Genomic DNA, 24,448 nt, shown 5'->3' with positions numbered 1-24,448 from the left:
AAACAAACTGCAAACATCCGGGCCCAACACCAGATGGCGATCTATGCTAAGTGTACAACTCTGCAGCTCTACATGCCAAGAACAGATGCATACTGGTAAGTAGCATATTCCTTACTAAACACATCTCCAATAGGGATTTCTTTGACATATAAAAGCAAGAGAGGTCATGTTGTACTGCCCCCTTTATAAAAGGTCAGAAGTCAGTTGTGTCTTTATAAATACTGATTTGAAGCACTGTTCTTATTACATAAGCCTTTGAATACATGCATCTACCTTATTTAAAGGGTGTCAGTGTACCATGAAACTTTCTGTGCTTTTTAGAGACATGCTGTATTCAGGATTTGTGCATAAAGCTCTGTCCTCTTTCCGCCCAATCTTTTTAAATGGTCCTGTCCCTGTTTTGTAAATGGTGGCTTTTCATTGGTCAATAGGCTTAGTAGTCCCTCCTTTGTACCGCCTTATCTCTTCTTGTAACCTCCCATGAGGACACCCCCTGTTACATGTGTTGTTACTCCCTAGGTTTTAATTACAGCCTCAGATAGGCTTAGTAGTCCCTCCTTAGTACCGCCTTGTCTCTTGTAAACTCCCATGAGGACACCACCTGTTACATGTGTTGTTACTCCCTAGGTTTTACTTACAGCCTCAGAGCACTATTTTCTTAAAGGGCTTCAGGCAGGACACTCTTGGTCCTAAGCAAGGCTGGCAGTGGTTACTTTACTCACTAGCACATCTCACATTTATGGGAGTCCTTCTATAAATTTCCCTTCATCAGCTCCACACAAAGTACAACCTAATCTGGAATTAATATAATAATTATTTTGTCACATTTCAAAGCTACTAATTGTATATATGGACATAACAATTTAAATGTACTTGTGACACTGTCTTGCATGCAATGCATTATGGGTAGGGTGGATTTAGCATATCTTCTGCAAGGTGCAATACCATATGTGACCAAAGGAGGTCTCATGGGACCTCTTTTGGCCTCATATGTTACTGCACCCTGCAACATGGCTAGGTAAAAAAACATTGCCATTTATAATGCCAATAACTCCAACTCCAACAAATGCAAGACCGATTGCATTTCCAATGCCATAGGTCTCGCATTCGTTAAAGTTAGAGCTGTTGGTGTTGAAAATGACAGTTTTTTACTTTTGCTTTTTTAGACCATTGGCAATAGTGCTTTGCAAGTATAATAACCCCACTGCAAATAAAAAAACAAAAGTAAAAAACATTGTCTTCGACGCCAACAACTCTAACTTTAACAAATGCAAGACTTATTGCAGTTCAAATGCTTGTTCTGTGGTGAATTTAGAAATCAACTAGACTTCAAGATTGTGAACTACACTGAATCTGTTATTTGAGCCAGTCGGGCGGGGGCACTGGCACTTATTTTACCTCATATTGCGTTTCCCTAGAGCAAGAAAGGGAAAAACACACTAAGGGGACAGCAGGAGTAAGAAAGACTGAAAAGCCATCACAAAGGGCGAGAGCAGGGACCGGCACGAGTGAGATGAAAGGTCGAGTGTCTGGGAGTGGATTTAATACTACGCAGCCTAGATATTCGGCGCACTATTGTTTTATAGATCGGCCGTGGGCTTCTGAGCAGTACTTTGGGCCCGGGCACTCGTTCTTTTGCAAATTTAGTAGTATGTAAAATGTATTATTTTGTAATACCCTGACATACTAGTTTACAAGAATATGCACTTGAGTCGATAAACTGAAATAATAACGAAGTTGTCTCAAAAAGATTATACTTTAAGCAATGGCATATTGTGCATATGTCAGAAACTAATATGGTCTGATTTCAGCGATTCAAAAAATAACTCCATGGCGAAAAGTAATACAGCAGCTAATATGCAGAAATGGCTGCTTTGTCTTTGGATTTTGTGATTCAAAAGCTCTGAGCAAGTATGCTCACAGCACTTTATGGCCAGTTAACTTTTAAATAAATAACATTATCGATGCAAGTATGGGGTATTCTTTTAAGGGACTGGGTCAATGCAACTTTCCTTAGTTGACAAGCCAGCTTTTCAAACAGAACTTACATCATTCTTGAGTAGCATGCCAGTTCAAAAACTAGATTAATTTAAATCCCGTACAACCTTCGGTTGTGAAGACTTTGTGTTCAGATAGGCGAGTTTTAAGTGCAGCATTGCTACCTCTAACAAAAGGCCGGGTTTCGCAATGAAATGACCAGCGATTTACTCTTTTAATGAAAAAATTTGCTTAAATCAGCAGACCTTGCGATTTCTAGACCCTTCTTAAACTTCCTGTTGACTTTTTATACAGTTCTGAATAATGCTGTGATGGATACAATTCAATTACTTGTTAAAAGAAATACAACCCTGTATTGTAGGAAGCTGGCTCTGTATATACTATACCAAAGCACAGTTATGGTATTTGCAGAGGCCAGTGGATCCCCAGAGATTTACAGAGGCTTTAGTAGATAATACTAAAAGCTCTATTTGTGGTAGTGTGGTTGAACAGTTAGGCTTATCAAAGGGCTATGTAAAGCACGTATTGTACACACTCAGGCAAGAAATGATAGCACACACTCAAAGACTGAATCCAGACCAATTGTTTTGTATAAAACGTTACTATTTGGTTATTTTATTTCTAAACCCAAGAAGTACTCAGTTGCAGGTAAGTAAGAGTTTTCGAAATAGTATTACTTTCCAAAATGCAGTGCAAATTGTTTTGCAGGGATAGAAATGCTTTGGTATTTTCAGTTAGAACAGTCGAACTTTGCAATAGAAATAGAGAGACTTTAGAATACAATAGGATAAAAATGCAGTGCAATCATATGGGAGGAAAATAGTTTATATGCCTTAACGGTTAAATACACGACTTACTTTTCCAGTGTTCGAGGGTGTAGACCTACACTGGCAAGGGTTAAGTTTAAGGTATGTCCGGCACCACCAGCAGCACGGAGGCGGCCGGTTTGCAGAGGTCACTGAGCCCAATGTTAGTCAATGTAGACTGGGGGCACCCGAAGAGTTGCATGATTCGGTATCTACGCCGCAGCGGTCGATACCGGCAATATTTACCTTTGCTTTCAGCTGAGAGCAATGAAGATGGATAGGATTCAGTAGACCGCCAACACCGTTCGTCGTTGTCAGCAAGTTACTGAAGATCGGATGGAGGCACTTCTAACACAGCTGTCGCAGTCATAGGGATGGAGATGTGCAGGGGATGGAGGTGTTCCACCATAGCCGGACCGTAACAAAGAGGCTGCGGTCGTGCAGGGGGTGCAGGAGGAGGCTGACAGGGCCAATTGCAGGAGGGTACAGACTTGGGAACTGAGCTGTGAACACCTTGGGTCATTGGGCTGAGGGGATCCTTTCTAGGTCATGGAACCCGTCCAGCTGTGGTGCTTTCTTCTGGCAGGGCAGAGTTGTGTCAACACAGGTGCCGGTCCTCAACCACTGGGGTCTTGGTTCTTTTGCAGCAGAGTCGCGTTGACACAAGTGCTAGTACTCAACTGCTGCGGTTCCTGTATTGGCGGACTCCTGGGACTAGAGCCTCTAGTCCAAAGGGAGGTTCTTTGCGATTGGGTGAAGGCTGAGAGGTCTCTGGGTTTTCTTGGAGACCTTGCAGGGTTTCTGAAGGGACGGACAGCAGGTCCAGTTGTTGAACTGGCTACAGGTGGCTGGGTTATTTGAGTTCTGTCTACAGCGATTGTTACTCGTCCAGCAGTAGACCTCTTCCATCCTCTGCTTCGGTCTGTTGAATCTGAGAATCAAGGTTCAGGGGTGCCCCTAAATACGGAATTTAGGGGCATTACAGGTATCTGCAGATGGTAGCCAATGGGCTTCTTGCCTTTAGTGTGACTACACCTTTTGAATGTACCCTCCCTTTAGGGAGGGGGCATCCCACTAACCTAATTGTGTCGAATCCTTCCATTCAGGATGCAGGATTTCCTAAAAGGGGGTGGGGAGGGGGCACCTCGGTCCAGGGCACCTTAGGGGTAGTCCTGGCTGAGAAGGGGACACACCTCTCCTGACTACTAATTTTCCTGCCGACCTTGCAGCCAAAATTGGGGCTTGGTCAAGGGAGCAGGCATCTCCACTAGCTGGAGAGGCCTTGGCTAGTATATCAAAGGGCAGGAATCCTTTGAGGCTCGCCACCCTGAGTGCTCTTCTTGCTTGGGGGTAGGTGTAAATCACCCCAATCAGCCTTTGTCCCGGACTTAAGAGAGAACAAGAGCTCCCACCCCAGGAGATCAGAAACATCTGTGTGAGGCAGGCTGGTGCAGACCGGTCAGCTGCACACAAGGGAGTTGGCCATTTTTCAGGGGACATCTCCAAGACGCCCTCTGGGTGCATATTGAGATAAAGCAAACGCTGGTATCAGTGTGGGTTTATTATGCTGAGGAGTTTGATACCAAGCATCCAGTAAAGCCATCATGGAGCTGTGTAGTTCGTAATAACAGACTCCCAGCCCATGTACACAATACGGCTCCTCTGCACTTACAATGTCGAATGGCACAGACACTGTAGGGGTACATTGCTCATGCAGCTGTGCTCTCACTTGCGGGATAGTGCACCCAGCTTTAGGGCTGAATGTCCTGCTAGAGGGGTGATTTACCTATGCCACAGGCAGGGCACACAGATGTGTGCCATGTCGAATCTTAAGTTTTGTCTGCACCAAAACACACAGTCTGCAATGACAGTGTGTGTGTGTGTGCAGTGAGGGGTCTCGGAGGGTGGCACAATACGTGTTGCAGCCCTTGGAGACCCTCACTTATCACAAGGCTCTTGGTACCTCTGGTACCTTTTACAAGGGACTTACAAGTGAGCCAGAGTTGTGCCAATTGTGGAAACAAAGGTACAGTTTGGGGAAAGAACACAGGCACCGGGTACATGATTGGCAGGGACCCACTGCGCACTCAGTCCAAATATCAGACAAAAAGTGGGGGGTAACCATGCAAAAAGGGGCACTTTCTTACATGTGTCCAGTACATTCAGGCTGAGAGAATTTTTTGTTGTTGTTCGGCATCCTGCCTAGCCTTACAAAAGTAATAGACGAAGATACAGTCGGGCTTCAGGTGATCTTAGACTCGTTCAGTCATAAGAGTTTTCTCTCTTGATTAAGACCTTTGGAGTTTGGTGGCACTACACTGGAATAGAGATTATCCTTTTTACCTTAAATTAAACAAATTATGTTCCTATGCCTATTCACCTTGGCTCCACTTAAAATCCACACCGAAGTCCTTCAGGGCTTGGCATGTGCCCTTCTTCTTTAGATATCTACAACCATCCTTTAAGAAAATTGAACCTCTGATTATTTCTGAGGTTATGAATTATGCTAATGAGACCAGATTATTTTAAGCAGAAACAGCTTGCAACGAATAACCTTAACAGGTACGTTGTGCCTTGTTTAGGAAACTATCTGATCCATATCTGCTACCATTTGTTTGTTTTAATAGTACAAGTTGGTTTCTTAAGAATTGTTTGCCAATGTGCATGATTCCCATTACAGAGGAGTTTTTCAATGTTGTTTGCAATAACATAGTTAAATTCTGGAGTTTAGATGCCTGTCCCGTCGCTGAGCTCCTTGAAATCCTGTGCAGCCCCAAATCATCCTGTTCTGGAATGATTCTCCTCCAGTATGAAGGTTACCTTCACAGGACATACTCTCCGTTGACAACTAATTACTGGGACAAAGCAAGTACTATGTTGGTCAGTTAACTTTCCGCCAGTACCACTCAACTTTTTGCTGCAGGATCCAGCCAAGATGCTTGAGAATAAATGTTTCCAACCCAGGAGTAGGTAGTCTCCAAGAAACAAAACGTTCCTTCTCCGGCAGAGACTACTACAGTGTCGTAGAGTCTCACTCTTTCTGGGCATGATGGCTTCAAGCAATCCGTAATGGTGAGGTTGACCATGACTACCACTCGAGTGTGGCTTTAGACCATCGCACTGTGAGGTAGAGAAAGGCTCCCTTTCAGAGTGCATCATGCCAGTGCAGGTCTCTACCCCTCCCCCCGCCTTTTCTCTTGTAGTAGAATGTGTTGCACCAGGGAGCTGAATCAGTCTCCTCCAACGATGCCAGTATGAAAAGTTCCATTCAAGGGAGGAGTGGTTGCCTCCATTCTCTTTTGTTGGCGATCGTTGACTCTACCTTCCCTCCGGTACCAGTGAGGGTTGACAACAAGGCCTCCTCTCCCTAAGCAAGGACTGTACCAACAAGAGAAAGTGAAAGAGAGCAAGGTTTATAAGGTAGCACGTCCACATGTCAACCCACTGATAACTACGCAGAAGAGCTACATGTGTCTTGAAGCTTGCCACCCTCCCTCAGCTGCGCCTGAGTGCATCTGTCTGCCTAGCCCCTGTGGTTGACACGCTACGGACTATTGCCAGCGCGTCTCACTCCGGGATTTGCTCACTCCGGAAAAATCATTCCTCCAACAATACCGGGACTCTTGACTCTGCCTACGTGTCTTCTCCTCAACACGGGCTCTTGCCTCCCGTTTAGGATCCCTCCGCCAATTAAGCCTGATTCTTCGGACCTTACCCTTGGTATTATTTACGTAATCCTACGTGCTCGCACTTTACACTGTCCTGATGATGATCTTGAATTACTAAGATCGAAACGCCGTCGACTACAATTTCAAAGTTCCCTTAAACTGTCTAAACTACCTGGGTTCTTTTTATCTGTTTTTCAATGCGATGTAAAGTTTTTTATTGTCACTAAACACTTCACTTCACGCACCCTCACTTATGTATGTGTGAGCACTGTATATAATTGTTGAAAATACTCCACTCCCACACCGGAAAGGGTGGTGGTAACAGGGTCTTTCCAGGACACACTGTGGTAGCTTGGCTCGAGTGGTCAGGAATCAGGCACCGTGCTAAGCATACGACATACCCATACAATAACCATGCGTGCATCCGTTCCAAAAACGACTCTACACCGTAAAAATTATGAAAATATCTCTGTTTATCTTCTTTTTCTCTTAGTTGCTGATTAAATAAATAATAACACAATCACAATATACAAGGCTTTCTAAATAGTGCAGGTCAAATAAATACTGTCTTAATGATTCAATAGATAGGGGTGATCATAAATAATAAAGGCATAAATATAAGTGCATTACATACAGGCAATTAAATATTCTGAGGCAATAAATACTGCAAACCAATAAATATTGTGCGACAATAAATACCGTGGAACAATAAATACAGTGAAGCAATAAATAGGTTAAATACAATAAATACAGTGCTCTCAATAAATAATTAAAAGCTGACAGTGACACTTATAGAATCAGATCACGTTTGAGATTACTATGGGCTGATTTGGCCCAGGCACAGCTTGTGGTTAGGTGGATGGCTTGAGGGTGGCTGCTCCCTAGCTTGGTCAAGGCTGAGGCCTAAACTGAGGTAGATCAAGGGGGGAATACTAGAGACCTGGTTCTCTCACTCTACCCAACCCCTCTGAATTAGTCTCAGCTCACCCCTGGCACAGTCAATCTGGTTCCAGCACCTCTCTAACCCCTAGGGTAGTCTCTTAGGATTCCACAGGGCCTTAGGCGCCCTCTATTCCACTTACTGCCCTTTTTCTGAAGCTCCGACGCCGCTGGAGTCGTGTCGACGCCGTGAGGCGGTTCCGGTTCGATGTCGGCGGCCTCGGCACAATATCAGTTCTTGACGACGCCGGTAGGCGGTTCCGGTTCGATGTCGGCGGCCTCGGCTCGATCTCGACCTCCGATTCGATGGCGTCGGGCAGTCTTGGCTCGATGTCGACTTCGGGCGGCTCCGGTCCGATGGCGACCTCAGTTTCGATGACGTCGGCCGGCCTTGGCTCGATGTCGACTTCCGGCGGCTCCTGAGTGCGATCCTCACTCCCGACCTCCGGTGCTCCTCTCCTCGGGTTCCGGTGACTCCGGAGTGCGACCTCACTCCCGACCTCCGGTGCTCCTCTCCTCAGGTTCCGGCGACTCCGGAGTGCGATCTCCACTCCCGACCTCCGGCACGCTTCACCTCGGTCTCCGGCGACTCCGGAGGGCGGACTTCACTCCCCCGTCGACGCCGCTCACTCGACCTCGGGTGACTTCCTCCTCGACCTCTGGTACTTCTACGACCTCCGTCGGCGCCCTCTCTCGACCTCTGGCGGCTCCGGGTACGACGTCTGCTTTTCCAGTCAGCGCCGCTTCTCCACCTCGGGCTCCAGGTCTCCAGTCTACTCGACGTCTGACTCCAGGGAAACCAGTATCCAGGTCAGGATCTTGCTGTTCTTGGATTCTAAGGCCTGTTCCTGCTGTCCAGGTCCTTAAGATGGTTTTTCTTGCTTCTTCCCACACAGGGCTCCAGGCTGGGCTCAGTCAGTAGGGACTAGTATCAAGGGTGGGTTTATGGACCCCAATCCAGGCACAAGTTTCCACCCCTGCTGCCTCACTCCTTCCTCCTTCAGGTTTCTGCTGCTCACTCTTCACCAGTCAGGTGCCAACTGCCAGCTCCAACTGCCAACTCTCTGTCTTAGCTTCCCAACATTCTAAACCGCCTCCAACTGTCACAGGGCTCCAGAATGTTGCAGAAGGTTCTAGTAGGTTCCAGTGGCTGCTGGTGATGTCACAGGTGGCCACCATTTTGTGCTCCAGGCCCTCAGACAGAAGTTCCAGGGATAGATAAAATGGCTCCCTGAATCTGCATCAACACTAAAAAGTCTGGTGGTTCCCAAAAAGGAAAAATTCTAACAGGGTTTGAGGCAAAAAGTGGGACAAAATAAATAATGATGAGGAGGGACCACCCAAAGGGCTGACCGGTCTAACAATAATGTATACTCTTGAATTGCAAAAATGACAGAAATGGAAGCTACTCCATTTTATGATGTCAAATAAAATGTGATGCCTTCCTCTAAATTTCTGTGTCCTTGCATATAATTCTGAACTGGATCCGCCTTGGGTTCAATATATCAATGAATTCAATTGAATTATTCTCAAACTTAACAATTGTAGCCTCGCTACCTGAGGATCCTTGACCTCACAAGACCACTGTTTTGTTAAACTAGCCCCTGTGGTTGGCGGCTGTTTTGTCAGGTCAGTCCTAAAAAAGCCTTGGGATTAGTGACTTGTCGTTTCTTATACTGCATATTTCAGAGGTCCGGTAGTGGGGTATAAGGAGAACCGTACAGATTATCAGCAGTAATCCGGCACTACCACTGCACTGGACTTCATTGGCAGAGAAATTCCCCTTTGTGATGCTGGTTTCTTGAAAAGTCAATGGTGGACCTGATCACCTAAGATTAGGACTTCAGTGTGGTTTACTCAAATGAAACAGTATGAAAGTTCACCAGCATACAATTCCCCTCCTGATTATAAATATCCCTTTGAATGCTTTAACTTTATGCTTCAAGGTCCCACCAGCGAGCTCTGTACCTACAACTGGGCCATACCATCTAGGATGACTCACCTAGCACAAAAGTGACAGACTGACCTCCTTCTGTCAACTCGAGCTCTTGGAATTTCATTCCATCTCTTTTAGCTTATCTTGATCAACCGAGACCGTAGCGAACCCCATGCAATACATTCTTAACCCCTCTTCAAAACTCATACTAAAGTTCTAGACCACATCCCCTATGAAAAGTTGCACAAGTTATATCAGACTTGTTTCGTCCTTTTATATGCGCAGAACCAAGATTCTGCATTTGACGATGGCACATATGATCAACCACCAACTCTTCCAGCAGCTGAAATACTGAGGGAGTTTCCCAGACGTGCCAGTTTCTAAATTGTAGAATGCTTTGAAACCCAACCACAGAATATGACCAAATCACATGCAGTTAAGAAGATTCTTGAAAACTGAATTGGTAAAACTTGTCTGCCACTTTATTTTTTGCAGATCAGGAATCAAATTTCAGAGTTGCCAGGAGGGTCCCCACCTTCCCCGTCCCTGTGCTTGCAAGCACAAGAAGCCTGAAGCACATCAATCCGTGCTGTGAAGTGACTTTATCACTTTATAAATATAATAAATAAGTGTACTAATATGTTAAAAACACCTTTTGTAGTGCTGGCGATAGCTTTGTTGCGCATACAAATCTGTACAATTACTCATTTGCACTTTAGCGTATTAGGTTAACCCTAAACCTGTAGCAGGTACCTTTTCTATTCTAATCTCTTTTTAACTCCATAGAATTCAGGTAATCTTAGTCTCCACAGTTGCTAAATCGGTGGGTATTCCCTTTATTATCTGCAGGTAGTTTTCAGAAAAACCCTTTCCTTGTGCCTATATAGCACATATAGTTTGTGGTGTGAGGTTTTAGAAGCATATCCTGCCTTCTAGCCTTTAGTGTGAATTCCTCCTTAAACACGAGGTTCGAGAAAAGTCAACAAGAAAAAGTTTAGATATGGGTACTGAAGAAGAGGGATATATGCAGTACCTTATATACTTCTCAGTTCTAGTAGGAACTTCTTAGCTGAAATTGATGGGATTGCTTGATAGTATTGATGTCCGATCAGTGCCATTAAATAAATAATAAATAAATTGATACTTGTATAGCGCACTACTCACCCGCAAGGGTCTCAAGGCGCTTGTATGAATACCGCTGTGGAACTCATCCTGGCTTTCCCTGTGAGGCATCCATTCCTGGGCACCCCCAAGGTGGAGGCCAGGCATCCTTAGCGTTGTGGGGGCCGTTGTGGAGATTAAGCAAGCTATTGCCCAGAGTTGCAGAGTGGGACTCTATGATTGGAATGGCACCGAGGCGAGAATTATCAGGTCCGTGGAATTTTGAGCCCAAGACCCACCGAAGCGGGGAATTGAACCCTGGTCACGGGCTAGACCTCTGCATCAGGGTCTGCCGCTCTAATCATTGAGCCACACTTCTCCACTACTGGTGTCTGTAGAAGGCGCTGATATTGTGGAATAACACGCTTAGTTTGCGGTTTTGTATTATAGATGTTAATTAGTGTCATACATATTGACTGATTTCTGATATATGTTTGATGGCTCACGTTGGTAGTATTACTTGATGTATTGGAGCTCTATGATGGTGGCGTATGGGGTACGTCCTGCAGCTGATGGTTTTATAAAGTGATATTGGGGGACTAGTAACGTAACAGAGTTGTTCAGGATTGATATAGAAGATATATTTTAATGGTATTGGGGAAATTAGTATTTAGTGGGGTATGATATTGTTAGACATCCCTTTTAGTTCAAGATGATTAGGTAGTTAATTCATTGCAGAACCAGCTCCTTGGAGTGCCAAGCATAAGGCATTCCATTGTAGCAGGAGCACGGGGAACGTGAACCACTGTACATAGACACGTGTGATCATAGGAGTGCAGCTGTGATTGAATAATAAAAACCATGATGTCATGGGATGAGAAATGTAATTCTTACAGTACTAGACAGCAAACTGGTTATTTACATATTTACTTTACATCTGTTTGCAAATGTTTACCCAAAATCCCAAATTTCGGTCAGGTGGTGAAACGCAGACTTCCAGGCTCTAAGGCCAGCAACTCAACCGCATCCCGTCATGGCCGCATTTGGGCTGTTAAATGGTCATAAGTGGCTATTCATTTACTATAATGTGATTATTTACTCTATTAATAAATATTGCAGTGAACATGGCCTACTTGTGGCTTAAATGTTTAGCTTTAATTGGCTGCAGCAACTCTTAAAAGCAGGGAAACCAACAAACCTGTGAATGTTAAAACGGCACCATCCTTGATGGATCTAAATGCAGTACCATGTCACATACACAATTTCACTGACCCTAGGAATATATTTTCTGCACACCAACACCATGAGCCATAGCAGTGCAATAACCTTGCATTAGGCACCGACCCTGGACTCAGAGGTTATGTATGAAGGGATCTGTTGCACCATCAGCTCTGCACTCTAGGCTGACAGTAAAAGCACACTCCCTCCTTGTCGACCACCCTCTGTTACTTTATACTGCGCACTTTTAGATACGTATATGCTAGAAGCAGTTAGTTGCATACAGGTATAAAATCCGATGCATGTGACAAATCCAGCAGCCTTGCTTCTAGGACGAGCAAGCATTGGCAAAGTCAATAGGTGCTATTGTGTTTCAGTGCTTTTTCTTAAAAAGCAAAATATTTTTGCCCATGATGTGCTGCATCAGCAAAGAAAAAACATGAATAGCTTTTACTCACCATGACTCTGCCGGAGCCATTATTTTTCAGTAGGCGCATGCACTTGTGGTGACTTTTGCCTGACGCACATGCATGCGGGCTCCTACTAAAATATGGGAGTTCAATTTTGTTATTTACTGATCCAAGATGACGGACTCCACTTGGCTCAGTAAATACAAAAATGAAAAATTGAATTGCGCTAAGGGTTATTTCATCAAGCCGAGCAGCATGTCACAAATAGGAGCTGCAGAGCCCTCCTAAAAATATATATGTTTTAAAGTGGGGGGTGGGCACCCAACAAAGGAATGGGTGGAGGGAAGCAACATTGTGTGTGGGGGAGGGGAAATTAAATGAAAAATAAAGGCCAGTGGGATTATACAGGAGAAGAAAACGGCACACAAGGGAGAGAGCAACACATCATGGTGGGAATTCGTAGCAATGCAAAGCACAAAAACAGCTGCAAATGAAGGAGTGCAACATGGAGCTCGGGGGTTTGGTTATTTGGCTGAAAGGAGAAAAACATGAGGCAGAGAGCCAGGCAGAAAACACGTGTACACTCATGGAATGCTTAGTGAAAGAAAAAAATTGTTCCCAAAAAGTGAGCAGTGGAAAGATATAACTCAGCCTGCCTGGTAGGTGAGACCTAAAAACTAGTCTGACCGTATATAGAGGCCAGTAACATGAACTTTTCTAGCCAAATGTGTACAGGCTTTACCAATTGCTGAGTTTTCTAACGGCATCCTTTTCACATGCTGCCATGACCGTGGCTTCTTACTTTTCTATTAGTGAAGCTAAAAAAAGAAACCACGGCAGCTGTATTACAGAACACAGTTAACGTCTCTTAGTAGCAGGATGTATGTGGCTGGTATTCTCTTGGCTACAGAACTCCCACAGCGGTTGGCAGCTCAATTACTCCCTTAAAAGGTTCCCAGAAGATTTGTTTTTTTTCCTTTCATTAATTAGCATTATTGAATTGTACTGCTGCAGTAAACCCTGTAACAGTGTGGTACAGAACGTTACACACCCAGACAATACTATCACAGTTGGCAGATTTTCCACCTGTCGTAAAAGTGTATGCCTGCCTGATTATGCTTTTAAATAATGATACCACGCTTTCATTTCGAAATTCCATTTTGGTTATGACAGAGAAGCTGTGGTTGCATAGTGTACCTACATTACTACAAAATAAATCGTTTTTTATGTTTTGCCTACAGCGTGCATGTGCTGTCCGCAAAAGCTATTGTGATTAATAAAAAAAAAGAGCTTGAAAACAGGCTTGGAACCCACTCCCAATACTTATTGTTACTTACCATTGGTTGGCTTCCACGTCACTCATTTCCTTGCCTCTCATTGGTTAAGGCCTCTTGCTGCTTCCACTTTTTAGGTCTCGCCTGACCCAGCACATGCGCTGGTCTAGCGAGACTTATTGAGAGGGCTCCAAAAAGTGCTACCAGGCCAGCCTAGAGCTACAGTGCATGTGTGCGGGCACGCGCGCCGCACTTTACCGCGATTACTTTCGCGGCCGCTTCGATGTTTGATCGCGATCACTTTCACTGCCGCTTGGCATAGCCAATAGGTCTCGCTTTTGGGACCTTATAAGTATTTAGTTATGCAACTGTTGCATTGCTAAACACTTATAAGGTCCCAAAGGCGAGACCTATTGGCTATGCCAATGCTTGTTCTTGTTTTTCTTCGGTCGTCCATGCAGTGTCCTTGGACGAAGTAGTTAACTGCCTCTGCTCCAGTGTTCTCACACTGGAAGAGGTACTTTTTTTTGTATTATATTTCTCGCACTCGTTAAGAGTGTGTGTGGTTGCAGGCCTTCTCTACCCCTCTCTCGTCCTCATTGTTTTCCCTGTCCCTACCTCCCCCTCCCTCTTCGTTGCTATGTTTTTTCTTAATATAATGCAAACTCGACCCAAAGGTATTGGAGAGAATTGCATGATCAACACTTTCTTTACGCAGTGACACTTTAATTTTCATATTTAGGCACAGGGTGTTTAAGTGATTTGACCCGAATCTCTGCATGGTGATTCTTCAATGTTGAGACTCCAACCTGTTGTCCAGTACTGCAGACGGCAGTTCTGACCATAATGCCACATCCCCTTTAAAAAAACATTAGCAAATCCAAATAGCTCGCGCAGAGCTATTTGGCGTCGTTTGTTTTTTAAAGATGTTTCATGGCAGCGCAGGCTGCCGTGCAACATGACAAAGTTAACTAAAAAAGCGCTATGACACGGTCAACACTGGCCGTGTCTTAGCGCTTTTGTTTTTAGTTCATCATTTTGCACAGTAGCTCGCGCTACTGTGCAACATCTTTAAAAAGCATTGGCAAAGCCAATAGGTCTCACAAAAGCGAGATAGATGGCCTTTGCCAATGCAGGTGTTGTAAGTGGACCGTGAACTTAGTAATGCCTGCAGTTTACTTTCGAATGAGTATTACAGAAAATTACTTGGAAAGTGCAAATTCAACTTTAGGAAAGTACTGTACTTGACATTTTTTAGTTAAAACATTTATGTTGAAAACTTAACTAACTTTCAGCGACTTTCATATCCAATGCATAGGAAGACTTCCATCTTATGGATGGTACCAGAAGGTGCTTTAAAGTGCATCACATGTGAGCTTCAACCCAAGCATATTGCTTTCCAGGCGCCTGGACTCGCATCCTTTCTTATGCAAGATTGTCAGTCTTCATGAGCAAGTGTTCATGGCCCCAACAGGAGCTAGATGTCTGTATTTGACAATAAATATTCTGTACTCTTGGTTATTCTCTACGGACCTACAAAAGTTATGTCTACTGCTGTCACAGGGCCTCCAGTTAATCAGGTCATTTCTGAAGGCTAAGTGCAAGAAGGTGTTCTCCGTGTATGGGGGGGGGGGGTAAGGAGGGGTGGGACAAGAGGCTCTGTTTCCTCAGAGACCCAGAAAGCTTAGTCAGCTTGTTGAAGAAATGTCTTAAACGTGATAACTTGGAGTATGTCTGTAGCAAAGTTTAGACCACTCATATGCAGAAACCGAGTTGTAGGTCGAGGAGTCTAATCAGTGAGATCTAAATTCGAATCCGCAGTTCGAGGACTTCAATATCTGTTGTTTGGAGCAAAGATTTGTTCTAGAACATCAGTCTCAGCTACCCTCTTACAAACAGAGGTAGTGTCCAGAACCAGCAAACAGCCTATGAGGGTGAACTCCCTTATTGAAATACTTTGAAATGTGTCCAGATTCTATACCCAGGTGGAAGTTTTTGGCTTCCACCCACCATTCCACTAACATGGAGCATGCCATAAGCGCACTCTGTGTGGCTTGTAGCTTGCATCCAAGTCATTAACTCATTGTACTACCCAGAGCTGAAAATCTGGTTCCTTCCTCCTTGGCCCGTTAACACTCGGGCTATATTGTTGCTGGGAAGCTGTGAGGAATGTGATGTATGTGTTAGACTGGTGTGAAACCTGTCTAAAGATTAGTGTCTCCCCCACCTTTTGACTGGATGCTGCACTAGGTCACAGTGGCAGAAGAAACCGAGATGGGTGTTGTAGAACCTCTGGTTTGGGACATTCGTGAATTACTGTGAGTTTGCTTGTATACTACGATCCTGGTACTTCTCCTTTTGTGCTAGACCCTCATATTAAGACAGTCCCCATCGAGAATAGGGAGGAAAAATGCTTTTTGTGTACTCCTAAGCCTCTCTCTAGAGCTGGTGACCACAGAGGTGAGGGAAGTGATGTGACCACAGACTTGGCAGATTCCTTCTTATGGTAGTGATAGACGATCTTCAGAACTTTAAAATTAGAGTTGTAAAGGTGTCTCCGATAAGACTGAAGGCTACGCAACCATCCTTGGAGGTTGTTCTGGAATCAGGAGATGTTGGAGCACTACTCTTAAACTTAAGTAGAAACTGTGAACTCTCGCATTAATCTAAAGAATGTGTTGTCACCTCTGTTGTAGAACTGAAGTCAAACGTTGAGATGCTTGAGGATTCCTTTAAGGCATCGCACTTGTATATCCTGGACTTCCTGGCTTGTTCAAGTAGATGATGTTCCAAAGATTGTAGTGCAGGGTTCCTGATGTTTGATGTTCCTGAAGGTGAACTGCCTGACATGGTTGATGTTGCAAATGTTGAGGCTTTCCACTAGAAAGTCTGGCACTATCCTTAAAGTGATCCATATGTGTCCTTTGGAACGCCACAGTGTAATCCTTGGCCTTAAATGCTGTGATAGAGAAGAGGGCTATAACTAAGTGGCAAACAAGATTCTTCTATTCCAGAAGCAAGATCTGCAGCAAGTTCCCAACAAATTAGTAAAGCCTAGACTTGAGGCATCAGTCATATATCCATACCGGTAATAGTGTTTACCTAACTAGAATCCAATGAGAATATTAATGGGAGCTTATTTAGGTTTAAATAGAGGCCCTCTGAATTGAAGGTCAAGTTTAGTACTTAAGGCTTCAGTCTAGAAGTGTTCTCGCAACCACTGGAAAGGTCCTTCCAAATATTGGCGATGCCTCTTTGTGGGTATTTTGTTTCTTGTGCAGCATGCAGAATGTGATGGGACAGTGGAATTATGCTACTATGTAGCTGCTCCGCTTGCCACATAATTATGGATTGAAACACATTAGCCACAATTTGCTATTCACAAAAAGTTTTTCTGAAATTGATCAAAATTATACTGTCAGAGTGCTACAAAATACATATATTGTGCCTTTTCTTGCTGTATAATTTGCCTTTTCCTGGTGTGGAATTTAGATAATGCTGCTGCATAATCTGGTCCTCCATTGCCACAGTGAATCTGAAAATGGTAAAGCTCTGCAGAGTGTTGTTGTGTTGGTGGCATTATGATACTGAAACCTATATTTCAGTAGAAGGTTTTCCATATTTACCGATACCATGTGACATATTGGTTTATACCACTGCATTTTATACAATGAAGTGTGTGGTGTGTGTGTGTGTGTGTAGATATGTGTGTGTGTAAAATGTATACTGTAATCATCTGTAATGTGCTATTTACTACCATTATTGAGTGGTGTGGGAAGATTCACGAGAGATGAGCAACAGTGGTAAGAAATAGCATATTATACTCTGCACCTCAGCATAAATGGTTTATGCCATGGTATTATTTAATGTGTACTTTCCTTAACAAAAGACATTTCAACAAAACCAGGATGCAACATGTTGCATTTGCACAGTGTGGTAGGTAATTGTTACATAGAGTATTTGAGGCATGTAAAGTTTGCTGTCCAGTGGTAATAAATTTGATTTTGACCTTTGTGTTGTAGTAAATGTTTGGATATGCTTTTATTAGTACAGTTTCTTCTAACAGGTAGTAAATGGATAACATTAATTTTCACTTCCATGATACAATATATGATTGATGGCATATATGGCTTTAGATGCACATGCTTAGCAGAAGTCCGCCATCTAGTGTTGGGCTCAGAAGTGTGCATGTTGTCATGGAAATTTGCTTTTCTCATTGCAATTACTTCACTCAGAAGAGGGGGAGAGATTCAAGCATTGACTCTGGAGGAACCATTTTTCCAACTACACAGTGTTTTTAAGAACTAATCCTAAATTTCGACTAAAAGTAGTCTCACAATTTCACATGAGTCAGTCTATTGAATATCATTTATTTTTTCCTCAACCAAACTCGGTGGCAGAAAGAGCATTACACGTTAGGTGTTAAAAGAGCACTAATGTACTATATCAATAGGACACAGTCCTTTCGGAAAACTCAACAATTATTGGTGGCATTCTCCAAACCACATAAAGATAAAACAATTGTCAAATCCAGTATTGCATGTTGGATAGTAAAATGTATCCAAACCTGCTATGATAAAGCCAAAACACCCCTCCCTATACCACCAAAAGCTCTTTCTACACATAAAAAAGGAGCTTCTGTAGCATTTCTAGGGGAAAATATACCAATAGCTGACCTATACAAAGCATCTACATGGTCTACACCACACACATTAACCAAACATTACTGTGTACATGCTATGGCACGACAACAAGCAAGTGTCGGCCAAGCAGTACTACGTACATTATTTCAAACAAATGCACATAGCTGGAGTTAACCACCGCTTACAAGGAGAACTGCTTTTTAGTCTATGGTAAGCATGTGTATCTACAGCCACATATGCCATCGAATGGTAAATGTTAATTACCCTGTAAGTATCTGTTTGCGGCATGTAGTGCTGTAGATTCACATGTGCCCTCCCTCCGCCCCGGTAACTTGTGCTGGTTGCATTTATCTATATTATACATTACATTATTGTTACACGGTCATCTCCATAGGATACACTGTCCTTTCACTTCATCCTCCCCACCAAGTGGAAAACAATCTAACAATAGTCGAGGAACATACATATTCCAAGCAAGAGGAGTCGTTGCACCTCATAAATCGAAAGAATTATTTGAAGAAAAACAACTTGCACACTTCGAAGCCCAGCACTAGATGTCGGACTTGTACAAAGCATGTGACTCTACAGCATTACATGCCACAAACCGATGCTTGCAGGGTAAGTAACATTTTCTATATATGATGAAAGACCTGTTATGTGATTTTGCAGAGGATGAGGTTGAAAACCCAGTCCTGTGATCTCACAAAGAAAAAGAACCAGTACAGCTCTCTATGGGTTACTTCTATGTCATTTTTAATGTCCAGTACCAGACATTCATACACCAACACCTGTCTTATCCTATATCTGAGCCAATGATTGAACAAAGTGTTTTGACAGTATGTTCAGAAGCTTATCGCTGTGTAGTGCCTCTCCCCAAGTCCTCTTCCTCCGAAACAGTGCTACATTCATGATGACACAAATACCTTAGACTGTGCGAGCCAGCGCAGGCTTTTGTTCCACATACCCACCATCACCTGTAGGGGAAAGGCAATGAGCGATGCGACAAACAGAACACGGGGTACAGCGATGTCCGAGTATCAAGGCTGTATTCTTTGGCTCTCGGTCCAGTACTGGAATCGTATTGTTAAGTTACTATCACCTGTTAAAAAAAAAATAAAAAAACAAAACAAAGGGAGACTACGACTCAGACCTGTATTATTGTTTCAGTTACTTTGTGCTTTGTTTTTCTTTATGGCACAGAAAGTAATGGAATTAATTTTATTTTATTTTATCTTTCACCAGCTGTTGGGAGATTGGGAAGCCCAACTGAGGAGGATAATGAAGATGATCGCAGGAGGAGGGCTTTCTATCACAGGGTCGCACACCATGTGTGGAGACTATCTGTACAGTGGCCACACTGTCATGTTAACACTCACCTACATGTTTATCAAAGAGTGTAAGTGGAATACAGATTTTTTTGTAAGGTGACTTGTATCAGATTGCAAAACAGTACTGATCATACATACTCTTATTCCGTGTTATATTATTGGGACAGTGCAGCCATGCTTCTGATTGTGCTGGCTTGCAATTTCTAATTTCTTATCATTTGGAGTTTACTTTATAAATGGGAGTGTACACAGTTCTAAAGAGAACATATCATTTGAGCTTGTCCGGTGTTAAGTTAAAGGTCGACTTTTAGAAAGATCATGAACCTGCTTCTTTAAGGTCCAAGACAACAGTTAAATGTACCATACTCCTGTATTCACCAGCTGGCTGTAAAATCCCGGAACAAGGAATGGCCAAGCAAATAGCCTTTTGGTAGGGGAAGTGTTTGTTAAATAGGTAGGCAACTTTGTGTGTTTAGCTCCCACTGTCTCGAAAGAATATTCCCTAACAAAGCAACATCCTGAATTACAACAATACAGAAGCAGGGGGTAGAGATCCTTTGCTTAACAGATCGCAATAGCTTATTAAGCTGTACCCTCCTAGAAGAGTATTAACAAAATGAGTCCGAAGATGAAGTTTGCCTTGTAAGTGGTGAAAGGTAAAGCCATATAAACAAAACATTGCATAGTAGACTTTTGACACTATTTTTTTCATTGTAGCTTTAAGACACCGTGTGTTGTGTATATATGCACGTGTGTGCGCACATATCTTTAATTTGTGCACACAAATGCTGAACACTTAACATGGTATCAAAGAAAAACAATTGAACATGCCAAGTTGATTAATGAGGGGCACGGGGTATTTTTTGACATTCACATAACATGCACATTCTAACCCAAAAAAGTTATAACTCCGCATGTTAAATGTTCTATAAGTAAAGCGACTAAATCGTAACGCACACTGACTCTCGTTTGCAAGCCACTCTTTTGTCGCATGTACAGTTTAACTAAAGAACTGGTTAATACTCGTCACCAAATTCTAATAGGAACACAAATATTACAATGCTCAAAATGATGTGGCACTGATTAAAAAAGAAAAAAATTCCACCAAAGCAATGGCATACCTTGAAACACATAAAACCCAAAGGGGGCAGAAGCACAGGCGACTCTGTTCTCTTTTTTTTTTTTTTTTTTTTTTTTTTTTTTAACATTTTTTTATTGTAATTGTTTTAAAAATTGTGGGTATACGTTTATCTTAACAGATAATGTCATCACACACCAGATCTGAAAATCGTAGGTCTGGTAGATAAAGGCTGTCATTAAAGTGTGGACTTCAGTGAAGTCTAATTTACTATGTGTATCCATATGGATAGATCTCCTTTAATGCCTGTTCATTTACTGGTACCTGCAAAAGCAAGCCATAACGTTTTTTAAATAAATCTGCATGATCTGAGTGTTGATCTTCTAGAAACTCAAGTTTATGGTACGGTTTACAGTTCCTTTGAAGTTCCTATTTTTTAAAACCACATGGTACTGTGATTGTAATCTCCTATCTGTAGTACAACTTATCAGGCACTATTGAAATGGTTCATGCACACATCCTTGGGGAACACCCTCAAACTCTAATCACAAATGTTACTGCTGTTTGCCTAGTAATGGCCTTGCCACAACCTCATTGCTATTACCAGAATTGCTTCTGCTATGCTGGACGGGTTTTAAGTTTTCCTTTGTATAGTGTGCATGCAAATAAATGTCATCGGCATTTGGAAAAGTATATGTTTGCAGTGCATTTTGGGTAAGAAAAAGTGGTTTGCTCATTGCAGCCATTGGATAGCCCTAGATGTTTAATTTACAGAATTATAGGTGGTAAATGTGACCCCTATTCTATGGTAAAAATGTATAGCTACCCTGAATGCTTAATTTTGAATAATTTACCGTCTTCAATGACATTTGATGCATGGTTTGTACACAGTGAGGCATTGTACTTCACATGCAGTTGTTAGCTATGGATTTTTGGACAAACAATTTGTGAATATCTGATCCAGGAGGAGTAAGGGACATGTGATAGAATACTATTTATGTACACCCATCTTCAATACAAAAAACTACAGATGTGAACCTTACTGCCAATCAACACTTTTTCACAATGATATTATATGTTTGTAAAGTTAGGTATTATTTTGTTCGTGTATAACTTGACCAAGCTTCACAAATTTTCCCTTACTGAATTCAAGATGGTGTCTAGTCTGTATCTTTGAGAGTTCATCCATAGTTATCTCTGCTATTTTCCCCAAATATGGAAACAAGAATCAACCATAATAATTGAAAATATTGAGCTCAAAACTAATGGTGAAGAAATATTTATTTTTCACCAGCAGACGTTTTGTTGATCTAGTTGTTAGAAAACCTGTTTTCTAGCACAACACACTATTTTAAAGAACCAAATGTCTCCAGATTTTGATTAGATATCCAGGGTAGGTGAATTTCTCTAGATACCAATTAAAGTGCTCAGCATATAGGGAAAAAAGAAAAAAATATTAAGTACTGTTTGTGGGAAAATGTTGTGATGTTTTAGTGTAACTTGTGCCTAATTTCAAAAAAGGATTAAACACCTGTAAAAACTCTTCAGAACGAAGTGGTTAACCATCGTATTTCGAAATTCTTATGTTTTTTTATTTTAAATCATACTTGTAAAGCACACTGTAACCCTGCGGGCATCCTGGCGCTGAGATACATATATACTACCATAATGCCCACTGCAGAAACCTACAAGGTTGATCTACTAACCTCTTGGAAAGAGCCAAGTTTTTATTTTTTTATGGAACAGTAGCAGGTCCTGCACCTGTCTCAGTCCGGTGGGCAGACCGTTCCATAGCCTGGCAGCTGCAGTACCGAAGGCCCTACCCCCTAAATTAGCTCTTTTAATCCTCTGTATTTTTTACCAGGTTAGCCGAGGAAGAGCTGAGAGTACGGGTGGGAGCATACCATCTGAATTTGCTCTGCAACGTTTTAGGCCCAAGCCCATGCAGCGCCTTATAGACAATGCATAATGACTTGAACTGTATCCACTGCAGAACAGGGAGCCAGTGCAGCTCTGCCAGGGCCTGGGATGCTGAAGATCGCCGTGGTCTCATAAGGGCGAGCTTTGCCGCCACAGTCTGGACTCTTTGTAGCCTCCCAATCAGATATCTAGGAGGCTCCAGTAGCAAGGAGTTACAGTAATCCAGACGACTCAGGATAACACTCCTTACTACTAGAGCTCTGGCCTGGATTGGCAACATCGGAAGAATCTTCCGAGGTGTCCTAATAATTGAAAAACTACTCCCCACAATTTAGTTGACTTGAGTCTCTAGGTTCAGTTTATCATTAAAACTGACTCCTAGATTTACGTACCTTCTCAACAGGTACCCGTAGGGATAGGCCAGAAGTCAATTGGAAGTGTAGGCACCACTTTCCCTATCGCACAGTGTAAGATCTGTTTTTTCACTGTTAAATTGCAAGAAGTGGTCTCTTAGCCATTTTACTGTTGCTTGCATACAGGCGTGAAAGTTTCCTAAGGATGTCTCGTGATCCCCTTCTAGAGACGTTCTATTCTATTTTTGCCTTCCATTTCTTGTTTATGGCATGTGGCTCACTAAAATGATGGGATATTATTTTTCACACACCTAAGAAGAATTTTTGCGTTTGTTTTCAGATTCACCACGGCGATTCCGAATATACCACTGGATTTGCTGGAGCCTCAGCGTTGTGGGGATATTCTGTATTCTGTTAGCTCATGATCACTACACTGTGGATGTGGTTGTGGCTTACTATATCACTTCAAGACTTTTCTGGTGGTATCATACAATGGCCAACCAGCAAGTGAGTATTCAGTTTAGTGTAAATGTTACTCAGTTTTTTATATGCAAGCTATAAAAATGTCATGCCACCCTTTGGCACTTGTGTTGATGATAATTGGGTACGTTGGACGCCACTACCGGATGTTGGATTCATAAGGAAAAGGAACCAGCACAATTGGTGAATTGTAATATTTGCTGCTTTTATTAATCCCTTTCTCAGAAGCTGTTGACGTCTCCAGGAAATGATTTAAGAAAATCGGATAATATAATTCACTGGTAGTTTGAAGTGATCTGTTTTCTTTGCAAATATTGTGTTGGTGTCTTTTCTACCAAAGAGTTCTACAGTGAGGGAAGTCACCAGCTGTGGATTTGGGTCTGCAGAAATCAACTTGTTTTTTAAATAATAAAATTGAGGCCATCACAAGTGTCAAAAAATGTAGTTAATACATAAGAGGGTACGGCTGTCAGGATTCCACCCCCCTCGCTTTAGCAGTTTCAGCAGGGCTTTTTATAAAAGCGAAACAACTCTATAAAGAAGAAAAAATATGGGTTGTTAAAAAAAGGGAAAGAAGGGTGAATATGAGTATGTGAAAGAGTGGGTGGGTAAGGATGCACAGATGACTGCGTGAAAGATTGGATGGGTGAGCAAAAGGATGGAAGAGTGGGTAAAAGGGTAGGTGAGTGGGTAAAAGGATAGGTGAGTGGGTAAAAGGATAAGTGAGTGGGTAAAAGGATAAGTGAATGAAAGGATGCATGGATGGTTGGGCGAAAGGATTGATGGATAAGACGGTGAAATGATGGTTGGATAAAATGATGGATAGACTGGTGTTGGGATGGATGGATGGATGGATGGATGGGTGGGCGCAGTAATGGATTTGTGGGTGAATGAGTGGGCAAGTATGGGAGGATAAGTGGCTGAGGAGATGGATAGGTGAAAGGATGGGTAATGATTAGGTGGAAGGAAGAGTGTGCAAAAGGATGTTTGGATGAGTAGGTGAGAGGATGGTGGGTGAAAGGATGGATTTAGGGATTTATAGAGCGCATGGCTACCCAAAGGCATCCCAGAGCTATAACAGGTAAGGCAGCTATCTGGAGTGAAGGTTAGGGGAACAGCCAAGTCTTTAAGTTTTAAAAAAAAGACTGTTGGCTTCCGATCAGCCGCAACTCTGGGTCCATGCTGTTCCAGAGTTTCGGCACCATGTGAGAGAATGATCTGCCACCCTACCTTGACCTCTTAATTCTGGTGGTGCACATCAGAAAATTAGACCCTGATCTGAGACAGCGGCAGGGT

The 24,448-nt window shown here is 42.7% G+C and overlaps 1 protein-coding gene across 8 annotated transcripts in view; it reads left to right on the top strand.

Annotated features, from left to right (window-relative positions):
* Window positions 1-24,448, top strand: part of SGMS1 (sphingomyelin synthase 1) — a 768,301-nt gene that overhangs the window by 732,328 nt on the left and 11,525 nt on the right. For all 8 annotated transcript variants that reach the window (XM_085605461.1, XM_085605472.1, XM_085605491.1 and 5 more), the window contains 2 exons: window positions 19,236-19,389; window positions 23,013-23,179. In XM_085605461.1, the coding sequence (XP_085461587.1) occupies window positions 19,236-19,389; window positions 23,013-23,179 (321 nt within the window). The remainder of the gene's footprint in view (window positions 1-19,235; window positions 19,390-23,012; window positions 23,180-24,448) is intronic.

This window comes from Triturus cristatus, chromosome 1_2 (assembly GCF_964204655.1).
Source record: "Triturus cristatus chromosome 1_2, aTriCri1.1, whole genome shotgun sequence".
NCBI lineage: Eukaryota > Metazoa > Chordata > Amphibia > Caudata > Salamandridae > Triturus > Triturus cristatus.
Note: the sequence above shows the minus strand (reverse complement) of the source record. Positions and strands in the feature narration are given on the sequence as shown.